The sequence below is a fragment of the Corvus moneduloides genome, chromosome 4 (genome assembly GCF_009650955.1).
Source record: "Corvus moneduloides isolate bCorMon1 chromosome 4, bCorMon1.pri, whole genome shotgun sequence".
In the NCBI taxonomy this organism is placed as follows: Eukaryota; Metazoa; Chordata; class Aves; order Passeriformes; family Corvidae; genus Corvus; species Corvus moneduloides.
Genome location: NC_045479.1, coordinates 20,027,626 through 20,043,185, shown reverse-complemented (window position 1 = coordinate 20,043,185; position 15,560 = coordinate 20,027,626). Strand labels below are relative to the sequence as shown.

General features: G+C 37.8%; 1 protein-coding gene across 2 annotated transcripts in view; it reads right to left on the bottom strand.

Moving 5' to 3' along the window:
• Window positions 1–15,560, bottom strand: part of TXNRD1 (thioredoxin reductase 1) — a 36,173-nt gene that overhangs the window by 4,332 nt on the left and 16,281 nt on the right. For both annotated transcript variants that reach the window (XM_032107400.1, XM_032107401.1), the window contains 11 exons: window positions 15,274–15,346; window positions 15,038–15,157; window positions 14,108–14,250; window positions 13,863–13,978; window positions 12,254–12,479; window positions 10,063–10,155; window positions 8,259–8,335; window positions 6,470–6,626; window positions 4,266–4,373; window positions 2,820–2,915; window positions 486–620 (listed from right to left, as the gene is read on the bottom strand). In XM_032107400.1, the coding sequence (XP_031963291.1) occupies window positions 486–620; window positions 2,820–2,915; window positions 4,266–4,373; window positions 6,470–6,626; window positions 8,259–8,335; window positions 10,063–10,155; window positions 12,254–12,479; window positions 13,863–13,978; window positions 14,108–14,250; window positions 15,038–15,157; window positions 15,274–15,346 (1,344 nt within the window). The remainder of the gene's footprint in view (window positions 1–485; window positions 621–2,819; window positions 2,916–4,265; window positions 4,374–6,469; window positions 6,627–8,258; window positions 8,336–10,062; window positions 10,156–12,253; window positions 12,480–13,862; window positions 13,979–14,107; window positions 14,251–15,037; window positions 15,158–15,273; window positions 15,347–15,560) is intronic.

Below are 15,560 nucleotides of genomic sequence, written 5' to 3'. Positions count from 1 at the left end.
CAGCAACATAAACAGAAGAAGGAATATTTGTGTGGTTTCATATGAATTGAAGGCCTACGGAATAAAGAAAGATCTTTAAGAGGAGAGAGTTTGATCGAAAAATTGTCATGTAGCTGGTCCCCTTCCCCAGCACCAGTTTGTAAGCCTATTTTGAGTAGACTAATCTAGCTCTGACAACCACTTTAGCAGAAATAGTATTTGAAGCTTTCATAATCTCGAGAGGGAGAAAAATTCTACACTCCCCAGTAAAGAGAGAAGTGGATTAAGGGAGACCATAAACTTTTCACAAATGAACACACTAAAAAAAAATTAAATACTCCAGACTAAGCCTAAGTGTTAGAATTCTAAATATTAAAACTGGATAATTGCCTGTCCTTTCCTCCCCGCTACTTTCCTGCAAATGTGGACCTCTTTAATTCAGATTTCCAACACCTTACCCCAGAATGCTATGAAAGCTGGGCTATGAGGTGGCCTTGTATACAAACCTCTGCACAGACAGGATGAATTCCTATGGTGCTGTCCAGCTGTTCTTTTGTCAACCCACATTTAATAGCAGCTGCAAACCCTTGGGTGACTTCTCCAGCATTTGGGCCAAGGACATGGAAACCAATGACTCTCTCCTAAATGCCAAAGAAAATGAAATGCAAGCACAGTCATGAATTCAGTTATCGTTAGACAAGGTGTAAGGTTTTCTTACTCAGAGTATATAATTCAATCAGCTCACAAAACATATCACAAATTAATGTAACCACTAAAATGTGAACTATCATTAGCACCAGCAGATGGGAGATGGTGTAATTTTGTTCTCTCTCTCTGCAAAGATTCAACTAGGAATTCAGGAGTCAGCTTCCTTACAAAGTTTTGCACAGAAGTACATCAAGAGCATACAAATTTAACACATGCCATGGTCTGTGCTCCATTGTGTGTGTCTGAGTCACAAACAAGGATTTAAATTTTATTCAGGTGAGTTATTCCACTCATTCCCACAGAATGCTTGCCTAAGTAAAGGTGAGCACCCTGCAGGAAGGCTTTCAGTACGAGGGCCTGTGGTAGGAGGCTACATGGTCTGTATCTGTTGAAGAATTTTCAGTTTGATAGTTGCTCACAGGAAAGGACCATGAGCTGAAGTTGTGGCCAACCAGACATGGCAGGAAGTATATTTTAACTAAACTGCCAACAACTCTTGTGGCAGTGTTGGCTTTCATTGGGAGATAATACACTCAGAGACTGGCAAAAACCCCATCCAGTTACAAGGAAGGTACTATTCACACTTCTCCTATCTATACTCCTGTTCAATTGCAAAACACACCACACTGCACATACATCCTCAGAAAACACCCAGCAGGACAAGCTGTACTGACCTGATCTGCTTTTCTTAAAAAGAGAAACATGAACATTTAGCACATGTCAGCTGCTGTGGGCTTTAGTGGCCTTCAGGGAATTCATCAGATTTTGGTGACCACAGATGTAGCCCAGCTGAGTATCAAAAGTTATCTGCTCTTCCTGCTAAATACCACATATATTTGGTATAGTGGATACTACATACATTGAAAGGTTTTTATTCTTTCAATAATTCTGAGGACTGAGATTTACCACAGGGTTTATTTAAATAAGAAAAGCTATAATTGAGTGATAACTAAAATGGAATTACCATTATTTTCCTTTAAAAATATGGACATATGTCAAAATAAAACCATAGTAATGAAACCAAGGTAATAAGAGTATTAAATAGTTACTGAACTATTTTTTTTCCAGGGTAGCTTTCAACGCTACCCTAGACGCTTAAACACGTTTCAAATTTTCAGGACAAGAAGTGAAAATAAATTAATGAAACACTTTAAATCACCATTAAACCTTTGCATTTTCTTAAGTAACTTTGGATTTGAATGTAGTCAGAGGTACTGTGATACCTTTCACGCTACTGCAAACTCCTCCAGAAAGAGGAGATGGGCAACGCCCAACAGGTTTGCAAATTTTACGAAACAGCAACATGATGCTTAGAAAAACTGCAGGAAGATAAATCTGTATCTAAGAAAAATGAATATAGGTAAAGTAAGTTTTGGTTTTTTCTTCTAGGACGGATAGCTATGCCACCATCTTAACAGGAATACATTTTAATAGAATATTACTCTTCATAATAATTTATATTATTAAAATCAACTAAATTTTATTAAACACATGATGAACATTCTGAGATGGGCACACTAATTCTTCTAACTAATTACCAGCTTTGCATTTGCTTCAGCAGGTACTGTACATTTCCACTGCCAGGAAATTTGATCCTAGCCCAAGGATAATCCTGGTATTATCATCCTAAATGGGATTTGTGCAGGCAAGATACATTATCCTGTTAGAACAAGCTGAAGAGTTTTACGAGCACATGTGGGTTTGGAGAGGTTACAAGTTGTGATGGTTTCTGAGAGACCTCAGTTTCAGAGAGAGGAATCTCCCAGAAAAGAATGTCCAAGTTTGGGAAGGAGAGAATAAACCAATAAAACTCCTAACCATTTTTACATGTATTGATTTGCTCACTTCTCAAAGCTAATGAACATTCCTGAAGATCTCTACTTCTTATTTTACATATATGGAAGAAGTGCCATATGCAAATAGCAATGGCAGAATTTTGTATTTTACTGGGGGTTGGTTTTGTATACACAGAAGTATGCATCACTATAAATATTTATTACATTTCAGAAGGTAGGCAAATTTAAATAAATTTTAATTTGTTAAAAATAACCTATTTATATCTGTTGTATCATCAACAGTCCCTATGACAAACATATAGATACTGTTCGCCCTGGAAGGAAAGATGCACTTACGTTATCTTGAATATTGCAAATTATCTTTGCATAGCATTTGTTGTTGTCTCTGGATGGCACAGTCCACTCCAGTGGCCAGAAATGACTATGGTACACCTGGAAATAAAACACAGGTTTAAACAGAGTTGTAAAATTTCCAAGCAGAGAGCATGATCTTCCAAAAGCTGCCGGATTATCCTAAATAATGAGCTATGTACATAGCAATTCAAACATCTGAAATCATGATGATACTCTTTTCCCTTAATGAATGCCAAAGACAGGAGTCTCTACAAAACAAGTACTAGTGTCATCCAATAATTAAAAAAGGAGAAGCCATAAGAATATTACACTTCCAGGACACAGTTCACCATGCTCTTATTAAGTTACAAAATCACAAGCGACTCAATAATCTTACTGAGGCTTGCAAAAACAAAAGCCAATAAGGTGACACAATAAAGAGGTCAGAATACACTAAATGAGGACTTAGCCAGAACACAAATGCTTCTGGCTGCACATTTTAAAAAAGAAAATGCTTTGAAAATCAAAAGCACATTTTCCAGAACAAAGGGTCCACTGTTTCACGTATAACATCAAGAATTTCACTCAATAACAAACATTTGACTGGGTATATACAAACTTTGTGGGCAGAAAAGCATTTAAGCCTTTGCCCTGTGGTCAGGTTAACAGTATTTTACACACTGCCATTTTGAGTTGTATTCACTTATTTTTCTCCACAGTCCAATTCAGAAAATGTCAGCTAAGAGGAAGACAAGTTCTCAACTTCATGAACTACCACTTATCTGCTTATTTCTGCAAATAATGCTCCTCAGGTGATATTTCCAGGACATAAAAGTTCAGTTTATTGTGAGATTTCTTCCCCTCATGCTTTCTGTAATGTGGTCCATACAGTATTTTGGAAGAACAGCCTCAGGCACTAAGTGCTTGTATCTGTCTAATTTCACTCCTGACCAGCAATCCCAGAGAATGAAAAGAGATTACTCACATGAGTAAAATGAAGCACATACCTCTTTGTACAGTCAAAGTAAACAGGAAAAATGAGCATAACATTTGGTTTTATAAAGTAAAAATCACTGTGGTAAGGAATTTGCCCTGCTGTAGGTACCAAAGCTCCACTTTGACATTAAAACCAGTGTATCACTTCCAGCACATGCCCAGTTTAAATTTATCCTGAAGTATTTGCAGACACAAAGAAACCCTTTTTCCCTTTTTTTTTTTAACCAAATATTCCACCTTTAAGCCCCTGTTTGCCAAAAATAGAACATATCTGCAATTAGAGCTATTGGAATTGAGAATTATTTTTATAACATGTCTAGGAACAGCCAAGGAAGACAAAAAGCCACCTCCTGCCCTTACATCAGAGCACAAAATGCTGTTTTAATTGACTCTTAACGTTATTTAAAATTACAAATTGGAAAGCTAAAATCCAGATGAAATTAACACATTTACCTCAATGTTTTCCTCCCCAAATTTCTCCACTGCGGTCTCTTCAGAGTACCCACAGGCTCCATACTCCAAAGGAGTAAATACAGTAGTTGGAACATTCACATAGTCACACTGTATGGCATTCAAAATAAAACAAAAAACCCACACAACATCAGTAATAAAACCAGCATACAGCAGTCTGAAACACAGGAAGAAAAGCTCAATTATCCACAATTCTGAAAGCTCTTTTGTTTTTTTTAAATTGTCTTAACTTGAGGTACAGTTTTGTGTTTGTTCATTCCAGAGGTGTTAATTAGAGCAAGAACAAAATGACAGTTTAAAGTCACACTAACATTAGTATGCCCAGATTAAATGGATTTTAAATACATTTTAAAAATGTACTAGATCACAGGTCAAACTGGAGATAAAAAGTAGCCTTTTCAACCACTTCTACAAAGCATGCTATTTTCAGCTGGGGATGCTGCAAAGGCACCCTACCATTCAAAACTCATTTTTCATCAGCTGTGGCCTAGGTGATGCCAAAGAACCAAAGACATGAAGTACAGCCAGTTGGGGGGGACAGCAAAAACTTGTCACTTCTCCCAGTTTTGTATCATCTCCAAACTTTCTGAGGGTGCACTTGTTCTCAGCATCCAGATCCATTAATATAGATGTTAAACAGCACTGGACCTATGTCCAACCCTGTGGCACACCAGCAGTGACTGGCCTTCAGCTGGTCTTTGGAATGCTGGGCACAGCCCTTTAAGCTCATCTGCTCAGCCAGTTTTCAACCCACCTCACTGCCCACTTACCCATCCTGCAATGCATCCATTTGTCCACGACAATGTTATGAGAGACAGTGTCAAAAGCCTTTATTAGACTCAAAATAAACAAACATCCACTGCTCTTCCCATGTCCACCAAATGAGTCATTCTGCCATAGCAGACTAAGCAGGCTGGCCAGCTCTATTTCATTTCTAGCAATTTGATTTTCTACATATTTCAACTCTAATCAATTTCCTTTGTGACTGGGGATCAACTAAGACACTGATTACTATTCTTTCCCCACCTATCCACACCACCTCATTATGTTTCAATCACCTTTTCCAGATTTGTTACAAAGGCAGTGTAAGCCACGCTCCCATTTAAGTAGTTACTCATTTCTTGGATTCACTGAATAAGAATGCTTCCTTTGGCAGCATAAGGATTTTTGTACCTTGAGAGACTTATCTGGCATAAAATGTAAATTAAGACATATCCATAGCATTCCAGCAATAAAAAAAATCTGGCTTCTGCTACAGTTTCTTAAACCTTGCCTGGCTAATTCAATGACATTATGCACACTGATTCAGGGCTCTGTTACTGCAATACCTGCCAACATAAAATAAACAACTCAATCAAGCTCTAAATCTGGCTGATAGTTGAATTTGCTATGAATAGAGCAGGCTCTGAAAAAGAAAAACCTTTATGGTCACGACATATGGTTATGAAGGTGAGACAAGCACCCATATCAGTATAGCAGTTCTTCAAAGGCACTCTCCTTTCCTCATGGTTTAAACATAAGGTGTAAATGAGTACCCACATTACTCCCATTTGAACAACCATAACCTGGCTGAAACCCAGAGCTGCACTGGTATGAAACAAACACTGAATCCATTAATTCAAGTACTCAGGTATAAATATGTGCTGAGTTATTGGTACATCTGATCTTCCATTCTGTCCATATTCAACTACAATTAGGACTGTGTATTACATTGAAAACAGACAGATGAGAAGTGAAAAAAATTAGTGAAAATAGCATTGAAAATTAAGAGCATCACAAACTCCTATTACACTCTATTTAGGGACCGTAGGTAGATTTAGTAAACTGCCTTTGAATTGGTGTTAAAGCACTTAACAGAATGGGAAAGATTGCTAACTTTTATGGAAGGCAGTAGAATTAAAACCAAGTTAAATTATCTCTGTTAATTTCATTATCATTATACTCTGAGAGAAAACTAAACCCTCTTAATAGGAAAAAATAAAAGAGACTACTGCTTAACCCACAAGGTATTAATTTCATCCTACACAATTAGCAGAACACATCTGCAGTAATATCTTTGCCAGGGGAAAATTAAAGTGATCATCAAAGCTAATCCTTAAAATTCTCCTGGGTTTTCCACAAACAAGCAGACTTGCACTCTGCACGTGGAGAGCAGTGACAGTGTTTTAAGTCAACTGGTTCCTTACCTTAGTGGTTTCCCCAGCATAAAGCCTCCGAACTAACAACCTTCCTGCCTGGATTGCCACTGGTGTGAGCTCCAGCTTGCCCTGCAGTATATCTCCAACAGCATAGATATGTGGCACGTTCGTCTGCTCCTCATCATTGACAGGAATTTTTCCCGTTCTGCAATTGGAAATAACAAGAAAAAAGATATAAGTGTTCTGCTGTGAAGGCTGGAGGTGTAAATAACCTTGCAGGAGTTAGGCCCCTTAGCTTTAAGAGAAAGACTTGTATGTGAAGTATGGGGGAAAGAATTCATATTCATAATCTTACAGTCTTGGGCAGGAATATAAAGTAGGGCAAATTTGACCAAAATTACAGGAATTCACACACTGGATAAGGAGGTAGCTTGAGAAGCTGCGATTCATCTCCTGAATCACTGAGGTGAAGCATAAACCTCTTCCAGAAACACCCTCTACCACCAGCTGAGCTGCGTACTGGCAGCTTTCAGGAATGACAGAAAGAGGCATTCTCCCACTCCACTTGTAAGACAAAACAATTTTTCCACTACTGAAATTTCAGTCCAGTGGCTGAAGCTGTTTATAGAAGCTTATCCTTCAGGCTCCTACACAGAGACAGGTCAGGCTGTTACACACCCTACCTAAGGGACAGCCAGCAAGCTTTTTAGCTGTAAGTGCACTGAGCTAATGGAAGTTTTTAATTATTAATATTTCCGACTTCATCAATAAATGAGATAGTGCCGTGATCACCACAGGAAACACATGTAACAGGGAAACCTAATCAGACAGACATAGAAACAGTCACACAGTTACTTGAGAGACCAGCGGCAATTCCCATATAAAAAATCCAACTTCCTCAATTTTGCACTTGCTAACAATTATACAGTTTATGCTAATAACTTTATAGTTCATTCTATTAAGCTAGTAATAGGTGTCCTGACATCAGAAAGAGGTGTACTGCTCTACAAGCCAATGTGGGTCTGCCAATTTTGAGTGGACCAAAATTTCCACTTATTTGGAATATCACGACTGTTCCCTTTGACAACATCAGTTACTGCATTCATGTATAAAAACTCTGCACTGGTCAAGTTCATGGTCCCTTGTCTTTTCTTCAAAGTGAAGGTCTTTGAGGACCCACATGCCTGGAAGACGTTTTTGTTACCAATATTGAAAATGTTACTGATAGCTCCACTCCCTGGTGCAACAACCTCACTACATTAAACATCAAATACTCTTCTACATAAGACACAAATTGTTCCCAAGGATTGCTTCTAGGCAAGAAACAAACCCCTCCAAAACCTAAAACACATCAAGAACTTCACCTGTGACTTTAAGGAATGCTACTTGAACCTTATCTTTCAAAATAACATATAGCAGCATTTACATTAAAATATAAACAAAACTCACTGCTCTGAAAACCTCTATGAGCAAACAGATTTTTGCTCCAAGAGGTGATAAAAGCAAGGTGACAAGACAAAGAGAGTACAAGGAACAACTGGCAGATCCTAGAAAATCCTGTAACTGGAAGAAGCTAAGACACATCAGTGAACCTAGACAGAATGGAACTGACACTTTTTTCTCCCAGGAATTAGAAATTGACTTTTCAGCAACAAAAAAGCAAATGTAGCAGTACTATGGGGGAAAATGCAGTTATCTGCTACACAGTCTCCTATCCAAGTGTATACAATCAGGACAAATTTTTCCTCAAAGCTTTTGGATGTCTCTGTACTGCTACCATTGTAACAGTACATGACGCAAGCTCAGCAGTGAGTGATACACAGACATCTGTCCTTACTTTTCATTGATATTCACCCCAACTTTGTCCAAACCAATTTTTCTCGTGCATGGATCTCGTCCAATTGCCAGCAACACCTGCAAAACAGCAATGCACATTATGGATTTTTAAAAACTCAAAAGTGCCTTTTCCTTTGGCTGTTATCTTCAAGATATACTAGAGATTAGTATCTAAGGCTTGGTCACAGTAAGGTGAATACATTTGTTACCCATTGTAGATTCACAGAGTTTAAGACAAGCCACGCTACCACCATGACCTAACAATACCAGGTTTTAATGCTAAGATTAAAAACAGTCAAATAGCTTTCCCTAAAAAAATACCCCAAGAATATTCTAAACAAATCAGTTAGGGATAGATTCTTTATTTCCTTGCAGTTTTATACCAAAGTGTTATCCTGTATCCTTACCAGGGCAGGTGACCTCAAAATGCTCCATCAGGAAAGGGCTCTTTAGGAAAGAAACTCAGATGCTTAAGCAAATAAAAATACCATAAAATAGTATTTGGTTTGATCTGAAAATATAATTTACTTATATAGGCTCTCAGCCAAGTCACTGTCAAAGGATATTATTTTTTGAATATTATTTGTTTGAACATTTGTTCAGAACAGGCCAAATTCTTACCCATTCTATCAACTCTGCTATCATAACAAATCAAGTTCCAACTTTTGCTATCACAAGGAAATTTGCTACACGCTTTGTAGTCTTGGACAACTGCCCAGATAACTATGTAATGCTTCTCATATGACAGCCAGGAACTGTCCTGAAGGAATCCTGAGATCTCCTTCAAGTCTTACGGATGATCAAATACACCAGATCCTAAGAGCTGAAGGTCTTAAAATGCAGCACAGACAGGTCACAGCTTCTATGAGGAGTGACAGCATTTCAGCAAAAGATGTAGCAATAAGAAACCAAAAGTTTCCTTAATGAAGGGATGGTATTGATTTCCTTGCTAAAAAGCTTTCACTATTATGGACCAGAAAAACCCCAGTACTACAGCCGTGAGCGATAGCTCTGCTGCCATTGTTAAACCTTCCCACACTGTTGGCTCCCAGATGCACTGAGGTGTGTACTTTTTAGGGATGACTGATGCACTGCACAGGTAAACGAGGTCTCTGGCACAAAGTATTTGCAGTCTGAAGTCCCAGGCTGGCAGAGGCCTGTCTTTATGCATTCTGTGTGGTTCCAAATACTCTATTCACAACTTTTTTTTTGTCCTTTCAGCATCAAGGTCTATGAAAATGAGTGGGGTGAGGTGTGATGGAAACTGTCAATCAAACATACAATACCATACCTGCACACTGCAATTTTACTGTCTTAAGCGTGTAATGAAGTTTCCTGACTGATTTGCCACAGAGCATTAATGGTTTTTGTGAAGATGTGTCAACAACAGGTCTTGAGATGACATGTCACCCACTTGTTTAACTCCTGCACAGGCTGTTGTTTTGTGCTAACTACAAAACATGCCTTAATTACTATGAAAGCTATTATAAATCATTACTTATCATTTATTACAAATATTCCACTGGGAGAAAGTCCTGCAACTGATTCCATGTGACCAAGCTCATCTACACCCCTAAGTTAAGAAACAGGTTTCAAAAGCATGCAAACTGATTTGGCAAGGTAAATAACCATGGACTTTGGGACTATTTTCTCCAGATTAATTACCTGCTGACTGTTTTCAATTAGCATATTTAATGACTAATATAATTTTTAAAAATCTGAAGTGTGGATAAAAACACCCCACAAAATCTCAACATTCAATGGAAGGCTATTTCACATTCTTCATGCATATAGACAGCACTCACAGTATTGTATTCCCCTTCAATCATTTGGTTTCCCGTTGTGGACTTGGCTGTAACCTTCAATATTCCAGGAGTTCCTTCCTCAACCTGCTCAACCTATTTTGGGTGTTGCATGGAGTAAAAAAGAAAACAAAAGTTTAGTTTCAAATAAAAATATACAAATGTGTATTTTTCCCACCACACATTACTGAGAGAGTTTTTACCATGACCTAAAATTAAGCACTTACTCTAAAGATTCTTTACATTTCTACTTGCATATTTTAATGTGTTGTTCTATGTCCCTGCATTTATTCTTATGACCAACACAACAAAATCTCATTTCTGTTTATAAAAGTGGACTGATGGTTAAATTCTTGTCCAAGCCCACCACATGACCTGTTGTATTCACTGGGGATAGAGGAGGTGAGTAGGAAGGAAACTCTTACAAGGCCTGGAAACACCGTCCGACATTTTCTCCACCTGCTGCCATCATTCCCTCCACCCAAGGGAGGCTACTGTCACAGAAAGCCCTCAGCAGGACATGCAAGAGACATGTAAGCGTGCAACACTTTACACAATTCTGAAGAATTTTAGTGTTCTTCTTACAGATGAAGAGGTACTTTTCAACAACACCCTGGTTCCTACTGCATGTTCAGTATTTAGAGGCAGAAAAAGCAGTTTCTGATGAAGTTTTTAATCTTGTCCTTTCTTTTCAATTTAAAAAAACCAACTGTACCATCCTACTAACCTTAAAGGATCACTGTGCTAAACTGCTCCTGTTCAAAGGCAGCATTATTTATAATAATTTATCTTCTGCCTTCAAACATCCCAAGGAAGGGTTTTCATAAGCACAACATGCATAACTTCAAACACAACGTCCGAAAGAGGTGAGAAAACCTGCTTAAAACCTATCCAGCAACTTAAGTTGAAGGATATTCGCAACCAGAAGCAGGGCCAAATATTTTATTCCCATTGAAATCAAAGACATATAGTGAAGGGACAGGGTAAAATACACAGAAGTGCATTTGTGACTGTGGTGATGGACTCCTCATCACAGGATGCATCTGGAGGAGCCTGCTTGACATTTAATTGTAATGATCTGCTTGTAAAAACAGCTTCCTTCTTTCTCATCCCCCATTAGAGCTTACAAAAAGCTATGTCTGAAACAGAATCTAGATAATCATCCCTACTTTTCATACGGCATGGGATTTATGCAACGAAAACATGCATAAAAATGAATTTCCTTGAAACATCCATTTTGACTTCTCACAGGAACTCTCATTCTGTGAGAAAGGCTCAGACCCACAGGGCGAAGTGGCAAGAGCATTTTTAAAGCTGCTCTTGATACTGCTAAGAGTGGAAATGAACAGTCTTCACTGAAATTAAGGGTTTAATCCCCAAAGTGTTAAACTCAGTAGCACGCTGGTTTAACACCAAACTGAAATTGCTTAATATATAATTTGCTATTTCAGAACAATTAAGCACTATTGTGAAAAAAACATGAAGAAAAATACTGTTAGCACACACTGAAGTCTTTGATAGAGCAATTTTGCATTAGAAAAGCTCCAGAACTTCTAATCTGGCTTAAATTCAACCTGAATTTGCCTATAGACATGCCTATATATATATGTAACTACCTACATGAGCACTCTTACTGAAGTCAACAGAAACTGAGCAAGTATTTAAGGACTCTGCCAAGTAAACGATACAGATGGATACTTCCAAAGCCCATTTACTTCTCTGGATTGTCCACTAATCCTTGGCATATAAACAGTATTTGCTGGCTGAGAATTTGAAAAATGGCAACGAAAAATATGACTATTTGGGATGCACTGGACCCTGATCTTAGAGGAAATTATGTATCTGCTTAATTATGGGCCTGCAAGAAGTTTCACAGATTTCACAGATATATTTAAGTATATTTGACATTTGCAGAACCAGGACGAGCACGTGTAACATTTTCAATGCAATATATACTAACCCAACTAATTCTGATAAAAACAATGAATTTTGTAATCTCACAAAATTTTAATATTAAGATTATACATTTCAATTAATTAAGTTTCATGGAGTTCGTTTAAAACAAAAATTAACCCATTGTATATCACAGCAAATACTGTAATGCAAGTTCAACTTTTTCATTAATTAAAATAATTTACATCTTAAAACATTATGATAAGTATATCCCAATCAGCTGTAGTCACTTTGAGCCTACCTTAATTGGCACAAACTCCCTAATGAAGTTGACTCCATGTTCTTTCATATATTCACCAATTTTGTTTGCCATGTCCTGGTCAAATCCTCTTAAGAGAATGGATCTCACCATTACAGTGACATCTAATCCAAGGCCTGCAAGAAATCCTGCACATTCCAAGGCAACATAGGAAGCTCCAACCACCAGGGTTTTCCCTGGACAGTAAGGCAGAGAGAAAAGATCATCACTGGAGAAAAAAATAAAAAGGAAGGAAAAAGGAAAAGAAAGTTAGAGGCAGTCAGAAGAATGTATTGTGCTTTATATTTATCTAATTTTTTCTGTAAGAATAGAACTTTATTCCTTCTCCTGCTCACTAAAAAAACCCTGCTTAATTTTTTGGAAGTTCATCTGGAATACAAGAGCAGTACACGACAGATGGAAAGGTTACATCTAGGAGTATACATACATACATACAAAAAAAAAAAAAAAAAAGAGTATGAAAAGTCTGAATCACCACAAAAATGTGGAGGGTTTTTAAACAGAAATTTAGGACAAATTGTTAAAAAAGGTAGGTGTTTATTTCCCCTCTGAATCTTGCTTTGAATATTTTGCTGCAAATTTTAGCTCCTGAGAACTAAAAGAGGAAGGGGCTCAGCTTTAAGATAAAATACCACCATCACTTTGAAGACTTATTCTTTTGCTAAAGCATTATACACAGTGCCAGATACACACAGACAACAAACCAGATTAATGCAAACCACAGTAACAGGCAAAAATAGAAGTATGAAATTATGGAAAACATGCTCCTCTGCCTGCTTTTCCTTTCTTTCAACTGCTTCATCAAGCTACATCAGTTCTACCACACTTTGGACCTAGGCTATAAAACCAGGGCTTCTCCACAAAGCCAAGACTCATGGAGGCACCACACTTACTCAGCAGACACTTACAGTTTGGCAATACAATTCTCTGAAGATTTACATCTAAAATAAGTTTATTTCCACCTTTGTTAGGGTGGTGGAATAAAATGTGATTGTGCAATTAAAGGCTGTAGCATAGCTCCTATACCCCAAGGAACTCAGCAAAGATTACACAATCTGATAGCATTTAAGTCTGGAATTCCTGACTCCTCCACCTTGAAGCTACTTTAAAGCACCACTTTACAGGCTGTATTATCTGTTATCTTTAATTGCATTACTCCTTATTAGAAGGGAAACATACCACACGGTGTTCTGGTTTCAGAGGGATTATGCCAGTTATTTATTTTATTGCTATAGTCTGCCAGTCTGTAATTCCAACCTCTGTTTCTACATCAAGTAACTTAAAAGTTACTCTGATATGAAAACACATTTTATCTTCATATAACAAGCAACTAACCAGACACTTGAAACCAGTTTTTCTCAAAAGTTGAATTATTTTCACTGAGTAGCTAGAAAAAAAAATTGTGCTGGGTTTCAAGACTGCCCCAATGCAATGAAGACAGATTTCTACCAACCTCATAACGTCAGCAGCTATGCTATTCCCACTTTCCCTGATATCTGAGTATGGGGTTTTCCTTCAAGCAGACTGTGCTCCTCAGTATGGGGAAGCATTTACACACAAGCAATGACTTCCTATTCCTGCCTGTGTTTACCTGCTAATGCAGTATTCCTTGTCTCCAGGTATACCCAGGTAGCGTGGTCGTTCACCAGTGGCAATGATAAATCTCTCAGCTGTGTACAGCTTCTCAATTCCTTTTTTGTTTGTTGCCTGCAGACAAAGTATTAGTCCAAAGTGAGTGTTTTACAGTCCCACCATGGGAAAAATTATTCTATTTGAAAAGCATCTCTATTCAGACAGCTCTATAGGAAGACACAGCAAACAATGGCTAAGGAGTACCTTAATTGTGTGTGGCCCAACAAATTCTCCATATGCATTCTCATACGTGACCTTCGTGTCTCTCAGCGCAACCCGATAGCCCCAGTTCAGTGAACCAATGTAATTCTGAACAGATTCTGTCATGGTCATCCAGTTGTGTTTGACTGTCAGAAACAAAAGAGGAAGGTTCACCTTTTAGTCTGAGTTCTTCTTTTTCCATAACAAAACTTGTATTCTCTCAAACAGATTCTTTTCATGACCCAGTCTTACTGGGTTTGTCTTACTCCCGTTTTATTTCAGGGTAAATCTATTGAAATTCAGACAATTACATCAGCACAGACAACATGAGAGGTCAACAGGCATGACTTAAAACATTGAAAATTAGGACTTACTGTATTATTGACAGGTTTATATTGACAGATGCTGTGAGCAGATGACATTGCTCAATAAACAAAGACAATGCATTTCTGAGAGGTGACTCTGCATGCTCCCCCCTACAGGATTACAGCCTAAGTAAATCATAATCCTATAACCACGCATATTAGAGCTAATGAAAATAAAATTTGTCTTCCTACATAGTAGTGACAGACACTTAGGAAAAAGAAATCCTTGCTTGCAACTATAAGAAGTTTCTGTCAGGCAACATTCTGGGGTATTCCCTTAGATATTGTGGTACATTCAGAAATGGAGCAGTACCTTAATGTTTTTATTCACACAAGTCTCATCAATTACTAACATGATCAGGAGCTATTAATAAACAGATCAAACATGGAAGCAATAAGCCTTATGGCTTTAGACTTGAAAAACACTTCAATTTACATGTAATCTCTCCGAAGTTGCCTCACAGTGTTCAAGCCAACACGTGCAGCAGTGCAACAAGCACCTGATTATGAGAACCCCCTCAGCATTTTCAGTGCAAATGACAAAACTGAAAAAAGTGCCTTTCTTTACCTTCTTCTGTAAGCTGCCATCCAAATTTGCGTGAATCTTGCAAGGCTTGTCCCAGTAAAGCTGCCTGGTGCATCAATTTTTTAGGTATACAGCCCACATTTACACATGTTCCTCCAAGACCTGAGAGAAAGAAACAGGATGCAATTTTCACATCAGTGTGGCAGATTTCAAACATGAGAATCAGAGTCTTTGAGTAAAGTTCCTTTATAACAGGATTGTAACGAAGAGAAATTTACCCCATGAGCTTCCCTGAGGTGTAGGCGTGACAAAGTCCAGCACCATCACTTTCTTTTCATATTTGGCAGCTTCCTGCAAAACAAATTAAATAAGACACGTATCTAAATATTAGAGGTTGAATTTGGAGTAGATGATAACATCATGCATTGCTGAAAAGCTTTGTGACTTTTAATTAAATAACAATGAACGATTTGCAAGGGAACAGACAGACAGTCATTAATCTTCTGAATTCATCTGTGCATTCAGTAGGAAAAAGAAGATGAAAGGAAAAAAAAAGATATTTATC